This window comes from Lissotriton helveticus, chromosome 10 (genome assembly GCF_964261635.1).
Source record: "Lissotriton helveticus chromosome 10, aLisHel1.1, whole genome shotgun sequence".
In the NCBI taxonomy this organism is placed as follows: domain Eukaryota; kingdom Metazoa; phylum Chordata; class Amphibia; order Caudata; family Salamandridae; genus Lissotriton; species Lissotriton helveticus.
The window spans coordinates 1,218,394,222-1,218,413,187 of NC_136071.1; the positions used below are offsets into that span (position 1 = coordinate 1,218,394,222).

The window sequence follows — 18,966 nt, forward strand, 5'->3', positions numbered from 1 at the left end:
CAGAGAGGGCATTGCCGTAGTCCAGTCTGCTGCTGACGAGGGCCTGGGTGACTGTCTTTCTGGTTCCGGTGGGGATCCATCTGTAGATCTTGTGAAGCAAGCGGAGGGTGTTGAAGCAGGAGGAGGAGACGGCGTTGACTTGTTGGGTCATTGAGTGTGATGAGTCCAGGATGAACCCCAGGTTGCGTGCGTGGTCGGTGGGCGTCGGTGCGGCTCCCAGCGTGGTCGGCCACCAGGATTCGTCCTAGGCGGAGGGGGAGGAGCCGAGGATGAGGACCTCCGTCTTGTCTGAGTTCAGTTTCAGGTGGCTGTTCTCCATCCAGTTGGCGACGTCCTTCAGTTGTTCGTGGAGGTTTGCTATGTCGATGGCGGGGTCCTTGGTGAGTGAGAGGGTTAGCTGGGTGTCGTTGGTGTAGGAGACGATGTTGAGGTTTTGCGAGTGGACGATGTTGGTGAGTGGAGCCATGTAGACGTTGAAAAGGGTAGGGCTGAGGGATGATCCTGGGGGCACGCTGCAGATGATCTTGGTGGCTTCAGAGCGGAATGGGGGGAGGCGGACCCTCTGGGTTCTGTCGGTGAGGAAGGAGGTGATCCAGCCCAGGGCCTTGTCGATGATTCCTGCGTCGTGGAGGCATAACTCATACAGTGACAAGCAACCAACCAATTTTATGTATGCATGCATCCATCTATACATTTTAAGACAAAATCCCGACTTAGTGAATCGGCCCCTCATAGGAGGATGGTTGCGATTGAGATCGAAACTTAGTCACAAATATCATTCGTTCCAATTTATTCCAAAGTCTTTGGATTAGGCGGGCTAGGTAGATGTAGGAAATGTGGAATCAATAGGACGGTCCGCGATACTCGTCTACTACTAGTCGATATTATTTAGGAAAGTTCAATAGTATTGCAATTGCTGTTTCCTGTTAAAAAGTTTTTGGGGAAAGATTATTTATTTACCAATTATTTCTTGTCTCTTTAATTATGTCTTACATCAGCATCTAGGGGCAAGAGTTCGTCCGAGGCTGGTGAGGGAGCTGAAGGTGCCTCCCAGGAAGAACGCTCTTCAGCCATTGGCTCTAGTGGCCCCAATAAGTGCTCCTGTTGTCAAAATATTTCCCTAACTTTTACTGCTCCTTTTTAACACTTTTCTACCTGTTTCCTACTTTAATGTTTTTTCAAGATAATGTTCGATCTATCCATTGTGAAAACCTTATTATCCCTGCATTATCCTATTTAAGTTATTTTATATTTCTAGTGTCTGTATTTTACCTCAAACTGCCTCTGTCTGTACTAGTTTGTAGCTTCCTTTCTTCTGGGTTTTCAGTCTGCTTTCCCTCTACCCATATATATTTTGTTGACTGCCTAGTGGTGGTACTGTAAGACTCAGAGAACCCATTGGTCCTTACTACTCTACTAGGACTAGTACTACTACCCCGCCGTGCAGATTTCATGCCGAGAGTGGCAGCACCAAAGATAGAGCAGAATGCCGAGTGGGCAAACATATTTTTTAGTCTTGATCCTGTTTTTTTGTCAAACAAACTCTCAAAGTGGGTGTTTGTTTCAAAAACCAAAATGCAAATGCTCGAACACCACAGGAATTTTCTACCAGGCCATGGGGGAGAGTAGTTTGAGATAACCAGGCTTTTCCTGGCTGTCCTGAACAGAATAAAAATACATTGGAAGGTGTTCCCTAAAAATGGTGGATCTTTCAACGTGCATTGAATGGAGGTGCTGTGATGATGGACCACGCTAAGGCCTGCAAGGGTGGAGCTTGCAGACGCTGGCCGAAAGCTCGTACTTCCCTGCAAAGCAGAATTGATACCTGGTGGGATTTGTACCAGCATGAGTGGTATTTTCCTAACCAGAACAAAAGATATAAAAGTCACCGAAAGTCAGTATTCCCCTGCACTCCCGGCCCCCTAATTCAGTTTAAACTGGAAATGTAGCAAGATAACAAACACTTTGAAATGTGTTCTACCGCTGGTCTGTCGAACCCGACTGATAACTAAAGCAAACAAAGACAGAAACGCCTCGTTAAACATTAATATAGACAATTCATATGAAGGGGCATATTATCAAGAACAGGTTCTGGAGTGAACCTGGACTTTTATGGAAATTCACAAGGGCATATTATCAAGGCCATTATCGCTGATTTAGCAGCAGTTTCCTGCGGCTAAAGCGGCGATACTTTTAACGCCGTTCTTGATAATATGCCCCAAAGTTCTTCTTAAGAATAAAGTCTGGCCCTTTGAAAAATGTTAAACATGAACAGATGGCTGGTGTTTTGCTCTGCGGAAAAACCCTACTGACAATAAAAGAAAAGGAGGAGCCGTGAGCATTGCAAGACTTGCACTACGACTTTATAGCAGCCCCCCACTCTGCCAAGAACTGAATGAGGTCCTTAGTCGGTTTATATTTCTGATAATCTGCTTCGAAGCGACTGGAAGTGACAAGCAGGATGCAACACGCAGGAAGTGACAGGCAAGATGCAACAGGCAGAAAGTGACAGGCAGGATGCGACAGCCTGGAAGTGACAGGCAGGATGCGACAGGCAGGAAGTGACAGGCAGGATGCGACAGGCAGAAAGTGACAGGCAGGATGCGACAGCCTGGAAGTGACAGGCAGGATGTATCAGGCAGGAAGTGATGACAGGATGCGACAGGCAGGAAGTGGCAGCCAGCAAGTGAAAGGCAGGATGCTACTGGCAGGAAGTGGCAGGCAGGCTACAACAGGGAGGAAGTGACAGGAAGGATACAACTGGCAGAAAGTGACAGGCAGGATACAACAGGCAGGAAATGACAGGAAGGATGCAACTGGCAGGAGGAGGCAGGCAGGATACAACAGGGAGGAAGTGACAGGAAGGATGCAACTGGCAGGAGGAGGCAGGCAGGATACAACAGGGAGGAAGTGACAGGAAGGATGCAACTGGCAGGAAGTCACAGGCAGAAAGTTACAGTCAGGATGTGACAGGCAGGACGTGACAGGAAGGATACGACAGGCAGGAAGTGACGGGCAATAAGTGTCAGGCAGGATGCAACAGGCAGGAAGTGACAACAGCAGATTCATGCATTTTTAAAATAAGCAGTCACACTAGAATATTTGTAGAGTGATCAAATCCACCATTTGGCCACCATTTTTTCAAGACACTCAGTCACATTCACTCCTGGGAAGCACTGGTGTCTGGAGCACTTCAACATTATTTTGAGTTATCCTGGGTAAAGGGGCCTGTTTGGTGCCATTATAAATACACACAAAAAAACACCAACTATGTATCCCCCATCTCCCTGGCTATTAAACGTGACCTACTTTGGCTTCCTTTGGTAACCTACCTATCTCCCTCTGCTCCTGTTCCTCCTTCTCCTGTTCCGGACACAGTTGAAGTTCGTAAACCCCCATGATTTCCCTATTACCTGTCTGTTTACACATGTATTTGATTACTGCATTATCGTTTCATATACTACATGACATGTTCATGTTTTCTCATGCTTGTAATGCTTACTTTTATGATGTTTTTATTTTAATGTTTATTTTCGCCATTTGCTTATTGTAACTCTTCTCTTTCCCTTCCCCTCCCCCTTTTCTATTCCTCAATAAATCAAACTTAAAAAAAAAAAAATACACACAGTGGGTCAAGTGGTGCATGTAAAAGGATTTTCATGGATTAAATAACACAGAGCTCCTTACATGAAAGGAAGGCACATGGGCAGGCAGGTTCTTGCCTACCTCAGTGTAACTTCATTGACGCCGTTATTTAGACCCAGACAGATTCAGAGCTCAGAGGCGACCACACAGCAATGCTCGCCTTGGTTCGGCTGTTTGCTGCTGACTGTGGGAGGAGACAGAACTGGAGACACTGGGGCAGAGTTACAAGCCCCCTTCGCCACTTTTCGTGACGTCCTGGTGACATATTTACTGCTCCATATTTACAAGGACAGGAAAAGCCACCCTGCATGGCTGTTCCTGTACTTTTAAATATGGCCCCTTTGCACGCAGCACTTTGCGTATAAGGGGCGTTCCATGGGTGTTGCTGTGGGTGTTACGAAGCTGAATGGTATGCAGTTCTTAGTAAACACTAACGGTTGACGTGTGGTTAGTGTGTAGTGGGTAACACACTAAGAGCAGGAGGAAAATTACTCCTTTCGGAAAGGAGACCCTCACACACCCCCAACAGTGGGATGTCTTGCTTCATAATCGGGTCGGCGCTGCAATACCCGATCGATGCCCTTAACGGGGCCTTTTGCCGGAGATCTTTATTTCCTTTTGCTGTAAGGTGCCGTGCGTGTGAGGGCCCTAGTGAGTGTAGATGTGGAGAGTGTAGAAGTGAGATTAAAACAGAAGGAAGTGGTCCACCCAAAACTACTCTAATGATCGTGGCCACTCTCCTGATTAAAAACTTGAAAAAGTTGCCCACCCCTGTTATAAGGTCACGGGACTGTGAGCATTAGGGGTCAACATGTTTCTTGCCAATTACTTCAATTAGAAGGCAATTCTTCAGGTCCCAATTAAGATCAATCCACACTTTTTGGCAGTGGTACACAATTTAACTAATAAAGGGACCTCCCATACAGCACCCTGAAAAGTGGTAACTGCAGATCTATGACCTCAACCTGTGGAAAAATATACGCGCAGAAGTATATCAGGACATTGTATGAACCTATTATACTTATAATAGTGTTCTAATTAAAACTGTGATTAAGAAGGCATGCGTCATACACAGCGGTAGTGACCGCGCACAAAGCGATCAGGAGTAGCAAGAGAGAATTAAGAATGATGGTGACAAAGGAGCGACTAGTGCAGAGTACGAATGCGCCTAACGTCAGGAGAACTCACCCCGTATGGGTCAGGGAGGTGTTACATCGGTGGCCGGCGGGTGTTCCCACGCAACACCCGTGGTAGAAGGCACATGTCCAGAATTACGAGGAATCGTCAATCTGGAAATGCGTCTGAATGCCACGCCACCCTAGGGGTGGCGAAGGGAGGCGCAACGAGGAGAAATGTTTTCATTTCCCCCGGATTTTTGCTCTTTCAATGCGTGCTGAATTCTAAAGCATGCATTGAAAGAGGAAAATGCCTGCAGTGATTGTTTTTGTGCAGAAATGTGCACCTTCCTGCACAAAAACAATCTCCCCACAATGCAGACATCCTTGCACCATGGTACAGGGGTGCCTGCGCCGGCGCATGGCAGCTGTCTGTGCGCCAGCGCAGGGGAGAGCACAGAGATGCGACACATCCTTGTAAACATGTCGCATTCCTGTGCTTTGGAAGTGACTCAGTACGATGCAGCCAAAGTGCTTGCGGAATGCACCGAGTCACTTTCTTGTACGTTTTCCCCACTGTTTCAATGTGATGCTTTACTCTAGGTTGTGCTCAATGGTCGCACGTTAAATAAGTGACTTTTGTAATTATACAAACCTAGTAAGAACTCAGAAAATATGCTTCATGTCATTTTAATGGGAGATTCTGAACATTATTTTCTCGCATCTTCGCATTAAGCGCCTTTGCGCTGTTTTTGTCCTTCTGCCTTCATTTTCGGGAGGGTCTGTGTCCAGAAGTCCACCCTGCGGTCCTTCAGCTTCGCCCCCACCTCGGGCTCCAGGTCCAGTGCCAGGTATTTCTCTTCGCCATCATAGAGCGGCCACTCGGGCAGACCGTCGCCATTGGGGCTCCTGGAAGAAAAGAGAGGTGCCCGCTGTCACTGAGGGGAAACAACCCCCTAAGACCAACCCCCAAAGAGCTCAAAGAAGGAAAGAGAGGTGCCTGCTGTCACTGAGGGGAAACAACCCCCTAAGACCAACCCCCAAAGAGCTCATGGATGGAAAGAGAGGTGCCCGCTGTCACTGAGGGGAAACAACCCCAAAAGAACAACCCCCAAAGAGCAACTGGAAGGAAAGAGAGGTGCCCGCTGTCACTGAGGGGAAACAACCCCCTAAGACCAACCCCCAAAGAGCTCATGGATGGAAAGAGAGGTGCCTGCTGTCACTGAGGGGAAACAACCCCAAAAGAACAACCCCCAAAGAGCAACTGGAAGGAAAGAGCGGTGCCTGCTGTCACTGAAGAGAAACAACCCCAAAAGAACAACCACCAAAGAGCTCCTAGAAGGAAATAGAGGTGCCTGCTATCACTGAGGCGAAACAACCCCCAAAGAACAACCCCCAAAGAGCTCCTAGAAGGAAATAGAGGTGCCTGCTGTCACTGAGGGTAAACAACCCACAAAGAACAACCCCCAAAGAGCAACTGGAAGAAAAGAGAGGTGCCTGCTATCACTGAAGCTAAACAACCCCCAAAGAACAACCCCCAAAGAGCTCCTAGAAGGAAATAGAGGTGCCTGCTGTCCCTGAGGGTAAACAACCCACAAAGAACAACCCCCAAAGAGCTCCTGGAAGGAAAGCGAGGTGCCTGCTGTCACTGAGATGAAACAACCCCCAAAGAACAACCCCCAAAGAGCTCCTAGAAGGAAATAGAGGTGCCTGCTGTCACTGAGGGCAAACAACCCACAAAGAACAACCCCCAAAGAGCAACTGGAAGGAAATAGAGGTGCCTGCTATCACTGAGGCGAAACAACCCCCAAAGAACAACCCCCAAAGAGCTCCTGGAAGGAAAGCGAGGTGCCTGCTGTCACTGAGGGTAAACAACCCCCAAAGAACAACCCCCAAAGAGCAACTGGAAGGAAAGAGAGGTGCCTGCTATCACTGAGGCGAAACAACCCCCAAAGAACAACCCCCAAAGAGCTCCTGGAAGGAAAGCGAGGTGCCTGCTGTCACTGAGGGGAAACAACCCCAAAGAACAACCCCCAAAGAGCTCAAAGAAGGAAAGAGAGGTGCCTGCTGTCACTGAGGTGAAACAACCCCCAAAGAGCTCCTGGAACGAAAGAGAGGTGTCTACTGTCACTGATGTGGAACAACCCCCAAAGAACAACCCCCAAAGAGCTCCTGGAAGGAAAGAGAGGTGCCTGCTATCACTGAGGCGAAACAACCCCCAAAGAACAACCCCCAAAGAGCTCCTAGAAGGAAATAGAGGTGCCTGCTGTCACTGAGGGTAAACAACCCACAAAGAACAACCCCCAAAGAGCAACTGGAAGGAAAGAGAGGTGCCTGCTATCACTGAGGCGAAACAACCCCCAAAGAACAACCCCCAAAGAGCTCCTAGCAGGAAATAGAGGTGCCTGCTGTCACTGAGGGTAAACAACCCACAAAGAACAACTCCCAAAGAGCAACTGGAAGGAAAGAGAGGTGCCTGCTGTCACTGAGGGGAAACAACCCCCAAAGAGCCCAAAGACCCATTGACAGGGTTGATTTAAGGGTGACCCTCGTATACCATGGTTAACCCTTACCCACTGCGGGCGAAGTTCGCCCACTGCTTCATCATGGTCTTGCTAAGAGTTTTCTCCTCTTCTGTGAAATTAACTAAAAGAAGACACAATATTGAAATGTTAATTGTCTCTCAGATTCCAGTGTTCGTTCTTTTTATGGAATGGCTATCAAGCTTTGTGTCAGTTCCTAGTTTTAGGACAGAGGTGGGAGGTGGACATCGTGCGTGCACCCCTGTTTCAAAGGACTCAGAGCTGCCCTAAGCCAGGGCTTAATTTGAGAGTGCAGGGCCCTTGTCCCAGGTCTTCACCCATTGCCCCTGACAGTGCTGCCAATGACAGAACCATTTACAACAAGGGGTGGTGATGGACAGAGTCTCTGAATTAAGTAGAATACTCTCACCCAGTCAAGAGATCAGGGCTAGATCCAACACCGTTTTTTAGCTCATTGCACCATCCCAGTTTCAGAACCTGGCTGTATGCAAATTAGTCTGTCCCTGGCCCAGTGCATCATGGGAACAGGGCAGACCAGACTACAAAAGCCAATTCTTACACTGGGAAGGAAACAAGCTTCCGGGGACCGGTTCCTGGCATTTCAGCCGTCTTCGGCCCGGCTTGCTTGAATCCTGATGGTGCAATGAGCAAGGGACTCACATCTGAGTATACCCTTCCACGCTTAGGGTGGACAAAAATATTTACAACAAGGGGTGGTGATGGACAGAGTCTCTGAATTAGGCAGAATACTCTCACCCAGTCAAGAGATCAGGGCTAGATCCAACACCGTTTTTTAGCTCATTGCACCATCCCAGTTTCAGAACCTGGCTGTATGCAAATTAGTCTGTCCCTGGCCCAGTGCATCATGGGAACAGGGCAGACCAGACTACAAAAGCCAATTCTTACACTGGGAAGGAAACAAGCTTCCGGGGACCGGTTTCTGGCATTTCAGCCGTCTTCGGCCCGGCTTGCTTGAATCCTGATGGTGCAATGAGCAAGGGACTCACATCTGAGTATACCCTTCCACGCTTAGGGTGGACAAAAATATTTACAACAAGGGGTGGTGATGGACAGAGTCTCTGAATTAAGCAGAATACTCTCACCCAGTCAAGAGATCAGGGCTAGATCCAACACCGTTTTTTAGCTCATTGCACCATCCCAGTTTCAGAACCTGGCTGTATGCAAATTAGTCTGTCCCTGGCCCAGTGCATCATGGGAACAGGGCAGACCAGACTACAAAGCCAATTCTTACAGTGGGAAGGAAACAAGCTTCCGGGGACCGGTTTCTGGCATTTCAGCCGTCTTCGGCCCGGCTTGCTTGAATCCTGATGGTGCAATGAGCAAGGGGCTCACATCTGAGTATACCCTTCCACGCTTAGGGTGGACAAAAATATTTACAACAAGGGGTGGTGATGGACAGAGTCTCTGAATTAAGCAGAATACTCTCACCCAGTCAAGAGATCAGGGCTAGATCCAACATCGTTTTTTAGCTCATTGCACCATCCCAGTTTCAGAACCTGGCTGTATGCAAATTAGTCTGTCCCTGGCCCAGTGCATCATGGGAACAGGGCAGACCAGACTACAAAAGCCAATTCTTACACTGGGAAGGAAACAAGCTTCCGGGGACCGGTTTCTGGCATTTCAGCCGTCTTCGGCCCGGCTTGCTTGAATCCTGATGGTGCAATGAGCAAGGGACTCACATCTGAGTATACCCTTCCACGCTTGGGGTGGACAAAAATATTTACAACAAGGGGTGGTGATGGACAGAGTCTCTGAATTAAGCAGAATACTCTCACCCAGTCAAGAGATCAGGGCTAGATCCAACACCGTTTTTTAGCTCATTGCACCATCCCAGTTTCAGAACCTGGCTGTATGCAAATTAGTCTGTCCCTGGCCCAGTGCATCATGGGAACAGGGCAGACCAGACTACAAAAGCCAATTCTTACACTGGGAAGGAAACAAGCTGATTAACTCAGATACTCTGTCCATCACCACCCCCTTTTTGTAATTATTTTGGCCACCATGAGTGTGGAAGGGTATGCTCAGACATGAGTCCCTTGCTCATTGCACCATCAGGATTCAAGCAAGCCGGGCCGAAGACGGCTGTAATGCCAGAAACTGGTCCCCGGAAGCTTGTTTCCTTTCCAGTGAAGAATTGGCTTGGTAGTTTGGTCTGCCCTGTTCCCATGATGCACTGGGCCAGGGGCAGACTAATTTGCATATAGTCAGGTTCTGAACTGGGATGGTGCAGTGAGCTAAAAAACGGTGATGGATCAAGCCCTGATCTGTTGACTGGGTAGGAGTGTTCTGATTAACTCAGATACTCTGTCCATCACCACCCCCTTTTTGTAAATTATTATGCCAATGACAGAACCAGCACGACTAACCATACCCCTCCCACAAGTGTGACGATTCAAACTTTTAATATACATTAAAAATGACATACATTCCGTCTAAGCTACTCTTATAGCTTTGGGTGGCAGGTGTGTCATTTTTAATGCACATTGAATTTTTAAACACCTGTGGTTGTGATCATCAGCAAGTCAGGCACATAGTCCAATCATGTGGCAGGATTTCATAAGTGCTGGTGTTGACAATAAAGTGCAGGTGCCGAGCTACTGAAACCGCCTGCTCAAATTAAGCACGGCCCCAGTCCCCCCTGAGTATATCTGAGTAGGAGCAGACAGGAGCAGGCGTTCTTGGATATAGGCATCTGCCTCACCATCAGGGACTCCTCAGGCTAAAGATGTCTCTTCATCCCATCAGTGATGTAATATTAACTCTCAACACAACAGACAAGCACAGAAAATAGCATAAAAATAAAAAATGGGACAATACCTAACTTAAATAATCCAGGGAGAGGAGTGTAGTCCAGGGGACATGCATTTTTGATTGTGTGAATATATAGGGCACCCGAGGACAGAAATATATGAGCTCAGATGGCAACTGACACCATCACGAGAAACCTACATCATGCCAGCAGCACTGCCCCTCTCACCTCCCGAGGTCCCATCAACCCTGCATCTGGCCCGGAGAGGGTCAGGAGTCTGTCCCTGCAGTTACCAGAGAACAGTTCCCACAGGAGTGCCCCCAGAGAGGTTTCTTTACTTTTCTCATGTAACAAGCCCTCTCAAAGGCTGTGAACCATTTGGTGATGTCATCACAGTCCTCAAATTTAGGGACAATCCCTTTGTGGATTTTAGGATCATAAGACCGCTCTTTATCCTTGTTATTTGTGTTGCTGCCACCATTGATGGGTGCTACACCCGTCTCCTTCCTTTCTTTTTCTAGAGCCAGGAGTCGGGACTCTAGTTCTAATCTCTTGGCCAGCTTTGCTAAAAAGCTGTCCTCTTCACTGGGGAGTTCCCCAATGTTTTCTCTGGGACTTGGTCCACTTGTGTGTTCTCTAGGTCTCCAGGGGTTGATGCTTGGAGTGAAGGGTATGGGGGCCCTTTCCTCCCTAGGGATTATTGGAGGGGGCCATTATTAGCCCCCACATCCTCCCCCCTTTACCCTTCTGACTGGTCATCACCATTCTCAGAGGGGTGGTCCTGAGCATACTCCGCCAGGAGCTCCTGGAGCCCTTGTTTGGGTTTGGCCCATTTGTATATTTTTAAGGTTGCTTAAGGCCCTCAATTCCTTGAAAGACAAGTGTACGTAAGGTGTGAGGTCGAGCTCCTCAACCAGGTCCTGCATGTTATTACCTTCACTAGTAGCCGGGTACTTTTGAAACATTCTAACCAGACATAACCCTCTACCCTGACTACAGTGACTTTTATTTCTCTAAAATTCCAAGTGGACTTAAGCAAGCCCCCGACAAGACTTTTAGTATTTTGGAAAAACCAATTTAGGAAAATCAGAATTCTAAAGGCAATGTAAGAGTTATGTCGTGTGATCAGATGGTAACCAAGTAGTCCAACAAATGCAAGTTTGTATCCCACCGCTGATCCACCAATGTAAGAAAGTGGCTCTGTATATACGGCACCAACGTGAGGCACAGTGTGCACAGAGTCCACAGTCCCCAGAGGTTTGGCAGAGGCTAAAGTTAGATATAACCTTACTCTCTACAGTGGTAGCTTGGTCGAGCAGTAAGGCAGTACCAGAGGACAGTGTAAAGCATTTGATGTACACACTCAGTCAGCAAATGGTCTCACACACTCAAGAACTGAACTCTAGGCCAATTGTTTTTTATATAAAAATATATTGTTGTTTTATTTTAGAACCACAAGTAGGTATAAAAATACTTTCTCAGAATGAGTTGCTACAGTTGAATACTTTCAATTAGCAATAGACTTTTCAATGCAATAGATACAGTTGTTGCAATATGCAACACAATCTTAACACAATAATAACATTGAGCTCAATGGGAATTTAAAATAAATGCAATATCAATTACTTTGCGTATGTGTTTCTTACTCTGGGTGGGGTCCTGAATTCAGCCCTGGTGCATCTCCTGTAAATCGCCTGTTTTTGTTAAACAGATGATTTTTAAGGAATATTTGTAAGTTTAAAAAAATCGACACTGGCAAAAACCAGGCAATGTTATCCTACGGAGGAAAATCAAGTTATCGGAAAATCACAGTTGTAATTACTTTTTAGGGTCAGTGCTGAGCAAAAAGATCCAGCACTGGGATCTCTCCTGGTAACAGGTGAGTAATTTCGTTTTCGTTGATCGGATGATTTTTAGTGAATATTTCAAAGTTTCAAAACTCGACACTTAAAAGAATGTCCAAGTGAAAACCAGCAAATGTTACCCTAGGGAGAATTTGCAAGTTATCGCTTTCCGGGTAAGTACTCGACTGGCTGAGTTAAGGTTCTGGGGTAATACTCCTGGGTCTCCCAGAGTCAGGTAGGTACTGTTGTTACACCCTCAGCGGCATAGAGGCAGCCGGGTGCAAAGTGAGTAGGCTCAATGTTAGCCCATGAAGGGCAGGGGGCCTTTGGTCGGTGGCTGCTAGCAGGCAGGCCACGCGACTGGGGGAGCTGAGCTCCTGGTCACTTACACAGGGCAAGTGGTGATGTAGGATAGAACAGATGCTGCACTTCCAGTGGCACTCAGGCGGCTGGGTGCAGAGTGCTTTTGGGCCGTCGGGCGCCCAATGTATTTCAATGGGAAAGCTACAAGACGAATAAAGGCTGCAAGCTCGGGGACGAAGATTCTTCAGGTGCGATCACCACTTCGAGGGGTAAGTTGGGAAGCTGTAGGTTAGGTAGGCACCCCTGAGGAGGGCACAGGGGGCTGCAGGGTGCCGGGTGCAGGGGTGTCTTTTGGTGTCGGGAAATCGTAGTCTCTGCTGGTCGCGGTTGGAGGGGTCCCTGGTTGTGAGGCTGCAGGCGTCTTCAGTAGCGTCGAGGAGGGCCCTTGGGTGCTGGATTCATGGTCACAGTCACCGGGAGGACGACCTTGTGGTCTTGGATCACTCAGGCACGGGTTGGGCTCGGCGGGTGCAGAGTGTGCTGAATTCGCGTTTCCTGGCTGGCACCAGGGGTTGTTGCTGTTTGAGCACAACCACTGCTCGTGGGAGTCCCAGTCTTGGTAGAGTCACAAGACAGTCAGGTCTTGCGGGGTTTTCGAGGTTGCTGACAACAAGAGACGCCAGGATTTAGCAGGAGCAGGTTTGAGGGTCAACAGGCTGGTAGGGCTGGAGCCAAGTCAGTTGGTGTTGTCCTCTTGTGAGCAGCTGCACGGCAGGTCTTCTTTCTTTTTGTTCTTTGTTGTAGTTTCAGAATCGGGATCTGAGGAAGGAAGGCTCAGGGTGCACCTGAACACTAAATTTAGGGGCATTACAGGTAGGGGAAGGTCAGGGACCAATGGGTCCCATCCCTGGGGTGAGTACACCCCCTATCCTGCCACTCTCCAGTGGGAGGGGGGCAGGAGCCTGTCTCTGATTAGGTAGGGCTCCCCATATTCAAGATGGCAGGGGCTTGGTGTTGTGCTTCCCCTCGCCTCTCCCACCTGAGGGGTGGGGTTGGCAGAGGCTGGCACACCCCCCTTCCTCACTTAGGTTTTCCCACCAGTTTTCCCACCAGTTTTCCCACCAGAGTGGGGGTCAGATCCGGTGGGGGCCAGTTGCTGAGTACAGCAAGTGGCCTGGAGAAGCTCACAAAGGCAGCATGCCTTTGAAGCTCCCCCTGCCCAACCTTGGCGGGCAAAGACCTAGCACCTTGCCCCAGGATGTGCGTTGTTTCAGGCCCACGAGAGCGGATGGTTCTCTACCCAGGGGTCCAGCAACATGTCTGCTGTGTGGCAGCCTAGGCAGCCTCTCAGTCAGGATGCGGGTTGTGGGTTAGTTTCAGGGGACAACTCTAAGTTGCCCGCTGTGGTGCATTTTACATTAAATCCCACACTGGCATCAGTGCAGGTTTAATGTGCTGAGAAGTTTGATACCAAACTTCCCAGTCTTCAGTGTAGCCATCATGGGTCTGTGGAGTTCATTGTGGTGACCTCCCAGCACCATATACTCTTAAAGGCAGCACTGCACTTACAGTGCCCAGGAATGGATCTGGGTACTGTAGGGGCACAGGGCTCATGCACCTGGGCCCTCACCACTGGCATAGGGCACCCAGCTAGAGGGGTGACTGAGGTATGCCAGGGCAGTGTGTTGTGGGCACGGCACACAGGGATGTGTGCCATGTCGACTCTTTGTTTTGTTCTGCACTAGGGCACCCTTAGAGGCCCTGTGCCAGGGTACAGGGCCCCTAAGGGTGGCACAATAAGTGCTGCAGTCCTTAGGGGCCTTCTCTGGTCAAAGTGCCCTGGATACCTAGGGTACCATTTACCAGGGGCTGACATTTTCCCCATAGATGCCAATTGGGTTTAGGTTTCATTACAGTTTCAGGGAAGGAACACAGGCCCTGGGCACCTGATTGGCAGGAGCCCAGGGCACACTCAATCAAAGTACATCAGCAATTCAGCAAAAAGTGGAGGCATACCATGCAAGAAAGAGGGCACTTTCTCACAACATGCTTATAAATTATGTCAAATTTTCAGCTTTACTTTACTAATGAAAATTTGATTTTTTTAACTTTCTACTGCTATTTTCCATTTCTGAGGATGGGCACTCCTTCGACAGCCAATCACGTCTTTCCTAATTCAAGCATTATTTAAAAAATGTAACCCTTTCAAGTCCACGCAGCTTCTTTCTAGAATGCCAATCTGTCAAAAACCTCATTACCAATGCACAGAAAACTACAAAACCATGTTTTATGAGGAAAGTTTGACACAATTCATGCCAGGTTTGGCATAAATCCATTCACTGGTTATAGCAGTGTGCACAATTTCATAATTTTGCTATAATGCAAAACCATCTTTTTAGTTTTCCTTTAGCGTTTTCATCTGCAGAGATGCACGAAAATTGGTCTCAGCCGAATACGCTGATGGAGTGCTAACGTCTGTGTAAACCCGTCCAAGGCGACCAGAGTTAGAGGCACGCCAAAATGCCTTTTTTAAATGGAACCATGGTGACGGCCACTACATATTATGCATGCATAGAATAAAACATGGGTCCCATTCTGCCACATGGTCCTTTATTGCCATTGAAGGATGTGTTCCTGGCACACCCCGCCGGGGACTCTGCAGGTGATCGGGTGGTTTTGGGACTGGAAGGTGTCCAAGAGAACAAACTGGTGTTGGTTGGAAAGTTAGGAGGGAAACCAGTGAAGGACCCTGCTGGTGAACCCCATTCAAGGCTCCAGGGAGAGCTTCATATCATATCTCTTCTATATATTGGTTTGTTCTCAATAGAAGGAGGGACAGGCTCACAGGAGGAAGACAAACACAATGGGGCAGATTTACAAGCCCCTTGCGACACTTTTGCGCTGCCGTTGCGTCACTTTTTTTGATGCAGCGACGGCTTAAATAATGCGCCACGTTGTGGCCTATTTACAACGTGACTTATCTCGGGAGATGAGGCACCTTGTAAAGCCCTGCACCACTTTATACCTGTGTCAGGTATAATGTATGCAGGGTGGGCGTTCCCCCACGGGAAAGCCTTGTAGAAGTGATGCAGTGCAATCTACAAGATTTCACTGCGCATATTCCAGGATATTCAAAACCCTATGCCTGCTTGGAGCAGGCATAAGGAGTGATGCAGTGTATTAGGAATAGGCATCCCCCTGCATTGCTGGAGTTGCGTTGTGCTTGCGACACAACTCCAGCAATGCGTGACTTTTGCACCAACAGATGCGTCAACATTTCTGACACAAATGTCAATCCTTGCGCCATGGTGGCACAAGGGTTTCGCACGCAGGTGCAGGAAACCTGACGCATCTACACAGATGATGTAGCCGTATGGCTAGAGCGGTCGACTTCGAAGCTAGGGAACTGGGTTTGAGTCTCAGCAGGAACACCCAACATGCTGTGATTCTGGTCAAATCACTTAATGTCCCCGCGCCTAACAAAACAATGAACAATGCAGCACACATGAAAACAGCAAAAATTAGGAGAAATGAAACATTTCCCCTATTTGCGCCAGGATAAGACCAGGTTTTCCCAGGTATTAAATCTGGCACTGCCTGCTATTGACGCCTCCCTTATAAATAGGAGGCAGTGTCAGACCTAATGAGTGTTGCGGTGGAACGCCCCTGCAACACCCATTGCCTCCATTTTCTCGCTAACCATAGCGTGAAAGGGGGCCTTATATACAAGGTGGGGTTAAGCCACGTTAAGGGGCTTAAGATTGTCTTGTAAATAAAAGGAAGCCCCTGTTGCCACCACGTCATCACTAAAAGTGACGTTCCCGTGGCGATAGCAGCTTATAAATATGCCCAATGCGTGGCCATTCCCCTCATGTTATGACCTCTTCAAAGGGAATGCCATTCTTGCGACACCCATGACTTTGGTGAAATGATCCAATACCTCTGTCACCAGTATGTTTCTGGTTCTGTGACACTAATGTCAGAATAGAGCACTTCACATCCTTACTCCGTATGGGGGAAGGGCCATCCCGGAAGGCGGTGCCGGAGACAAAGAAAACGTCATCCGTATGATCCGCCTTCACGTAGGACGGTCTGGAACCGTGAAGAAAGCTGGGCGGGTGCCGGAATTCATACAGGTACGTTGGGAGACCCGCATCTGTGGGGAGAAAGGCCGTCAGCACGTCATGTCTTCTGAATAAATACTACATATTTATTATTTTATTGTGAAATATGTTTTACATTTTTTTAATTCAGAATGTATTAAGGTAATATTATTTGCTATTAAATATAATAAAATTAAGTTTAATTAATTCTATACATCACTTTTATTCATTTTTAGTGTAGAATACAAAGATTATTATAAGGGATTTAAACTTCAGAAAATATTTTTAACTGATGTACTTAAATTAATTGAATATGTAATTCAAAAGTAAGTTAATAGTGATGTAGCATTTTTTGGTTTGTTCTTTCATTTTTTTTTTTTAAACTTTATTTTTCAATTTTGCAAAATACAAACGAAGGAAACCCCCCCTAGGCATCGTTAAAAAACATTTGTTTACAGATCAACAGTCTCATTATGGCACATCACGGATTAGGACAACATCTTAAAAAATGGAAGTTCATGTGGTACTATAGCATAAAACAATATGACGGACATTGTGAGGGAAGACAGGCCAGGCCCCGCACCGCTCACCCTGCAAGTAACCCCTCAGTGATCTTCACCCCTCTCTCCCTCAGACCCTGATTCGTGTGCTGAAAATAATTCGCCACTAGTCCCCTGTGAGTCGCTGTGTGACGATTGCCCGTGTCTTATTTATTTATTTATACCATTTATAAAGCGCGCTGTTACTGCACGGTGTCCTGGCGCTGAAATGATATGAAATCTCCCTTTAGATGTTCTTCGGTTTCTATAGGCCAAAGAGGCAGGTTTTAATATTTTTCCTAAAGGCAATCAGATTAGTGCTTTGTTTCAAAGCCAGAGGCAGTGTATTCCAAACGGTGGAGGCTCCTGAGATAAAACTGCGGCCTCCCCACCGTGCTTTCCTAATCCGAGAAATCTTAACTAGCCCTTGATTGGTCAACCTTAACTGTCTGACTGGCGTGTACAGTTGAAAGTGCTGTTGGAGAAAAGATGGACCGAGTCCATTCACTGCCTTGTACACCATACACAATGATTTAAACATTATCCGCTTGCCAGTGCAATTTTCTCAATTCATGTTCCACCGGTGCAAACTTAGGCAGGCCAGTAATTAATCGAACAGCTGCATTTTGCAGCATCTGAAGTCTATTAAGCAGCCCCTGCTGGGCTTGGAGGAAGAGGCTATTGCAGTAATCAAGGCGGGACAGCACGAGTGCTGTCACCACCGTTTTTCTGCTACTGTCAGATAGGAAGGGGAGAACTTTCCTAATAACTTTCATAATCCAGTGAATGGAAGATGTTAAAGCATTGACCTGTGGTTTAAAAGAAAGCTGGCTGTCGATAAGAACTCCTAGGTTCTTTACTTTTGTTGCCGGAATGGGTGGGGCTCCCATATCCTGGGGCCACCATTTGGGGCTCCAGAAACTGACATCAGCGCCGAAGAGAAGAACCTCAGTTTTAGAGGAGTTCAATTTAAGGCAGTTCCCTGCCATCCATGAGCTCACCGCGGACATACAGTCCTGAAACCTAGCTGCTATTCCTTCTTCTCTCCCCGGGAGCAGAGATACCACAATTTGTGTATCATCTGCATAAGATGTTAATTCAAATCCAAATGACCGAATCACCGGGGCGAGAGAGGAAACATAAATGTTAAAAAGGGTGGGGCTTAGGGAGGAGCCCTGTGGGACCCCCCCTGGGAGTTTGAAAGCAAACGGCTTTATAGCCAGAGCAAAGAGTAGCGGCGAGAGGGGGCACCCCTGTTCCGTGCCCCGACCCAGTTGCCACTCCTCCGACCTCGCACGTCCCAGACGCACCCGAGCACTAGGGGAGCTTTATAGGATCTGAACCCACCGGGCGAAGTTGGGCCCAAAGCCCAATGTCCGAAGGACCTCCTGCAGGTATCCCCAGTCGACGGTATCAAACGCCTTGGCCAGATCTATTGAGATCAAGACCGTCTACTCTTCCTTGACATGTACCTCGTGCTGAATGTGGGTCAACCGTCTCAGGTTCATAGCCGTGTTGCGCCCGGGGATAAAACCGCATTGGTCTTGGTGCACTAAGTGCTCCATATGGGGTGCCAGCCGGATGGCCGATAGTTTTGTGAGAATTTTGATATCCGTGTTGATCATGGTGATCGGTCGATAGGAGGAGGGGTCATGCTTGTCCCCCCCAGGTCTAAGGATCATGCAGATTTCCCCTTGAGCCATGCTCTGTGGGAGTTCTCCCCTTTCAAACGTCTCAAGGTAGACCTGCAAAAGGAGCGGAGCTAAATTATCCCGGAATTCATGATAAAATTCCGGAGGGAACCCTTCGCTCCCCGGCGATTTTACACGCGGCAACTGGGGCCAGCGCCCCTCGAACCTCTAGCAATGTCAGGCCTGCGTCCAGCTCTTCCCGATCCGAGTCCGAAAGGGTCGACACAGGCAACCCCTGCAGATAGGGGAGATAAGAGGCCTCAGAAATATCCGAGTCCGCCGCGTGTACTTGCCACAAATGGGATTGGAGAACCCCCAAGAGGGCCTGCTCAGAGTAGACCAACTCTCCGTTACGGTCCTGAAGGGCAAAAATATGCTCGGGGGTCTGCTCCCTTCTCAGAATCCAAGCCAGT

The 18,966-nt window shown here is 48.0% G+C and overlaps 1 protein-coding gene across 1 annotated transcript in view; it reads right to left on the bottom strand.

Annotated features, from left to right (window-relative positions):
• Positions 1 to 5,461: 5,461 nt before the first annotated feature.
• LOC144784983 (fatty acyl-CoA hydrolase precursor, medium chain-like) overlaps positions 5,462 to 18,966 on the bottom strand; it is a 221,560-nt gene continuing 208,055 nt past the window's right edge. Inside the window, exons 11-13 of the mRNA XM_078664103.1 lie at positions 16,227 to 16,376; positions 7,334 to 7,406; positions 5,462 to 5,669 (exon numbers count right to left, since the gene is read on the bottom strand). Coding sequence (XP_078520229.1) covers positions 5,492 to 5,669; positions 7,334 to 7,406; positions 16,227 to 16,376 — 401 coding nt within the window. The 3' untranslated portion in view covers positions 5,462 to 5,491. The remainder of the gene's footprint in view (positions 5,670 to 7,333; positions 7,407 to 16,226; positions 16,377 to 18,966) is intronic.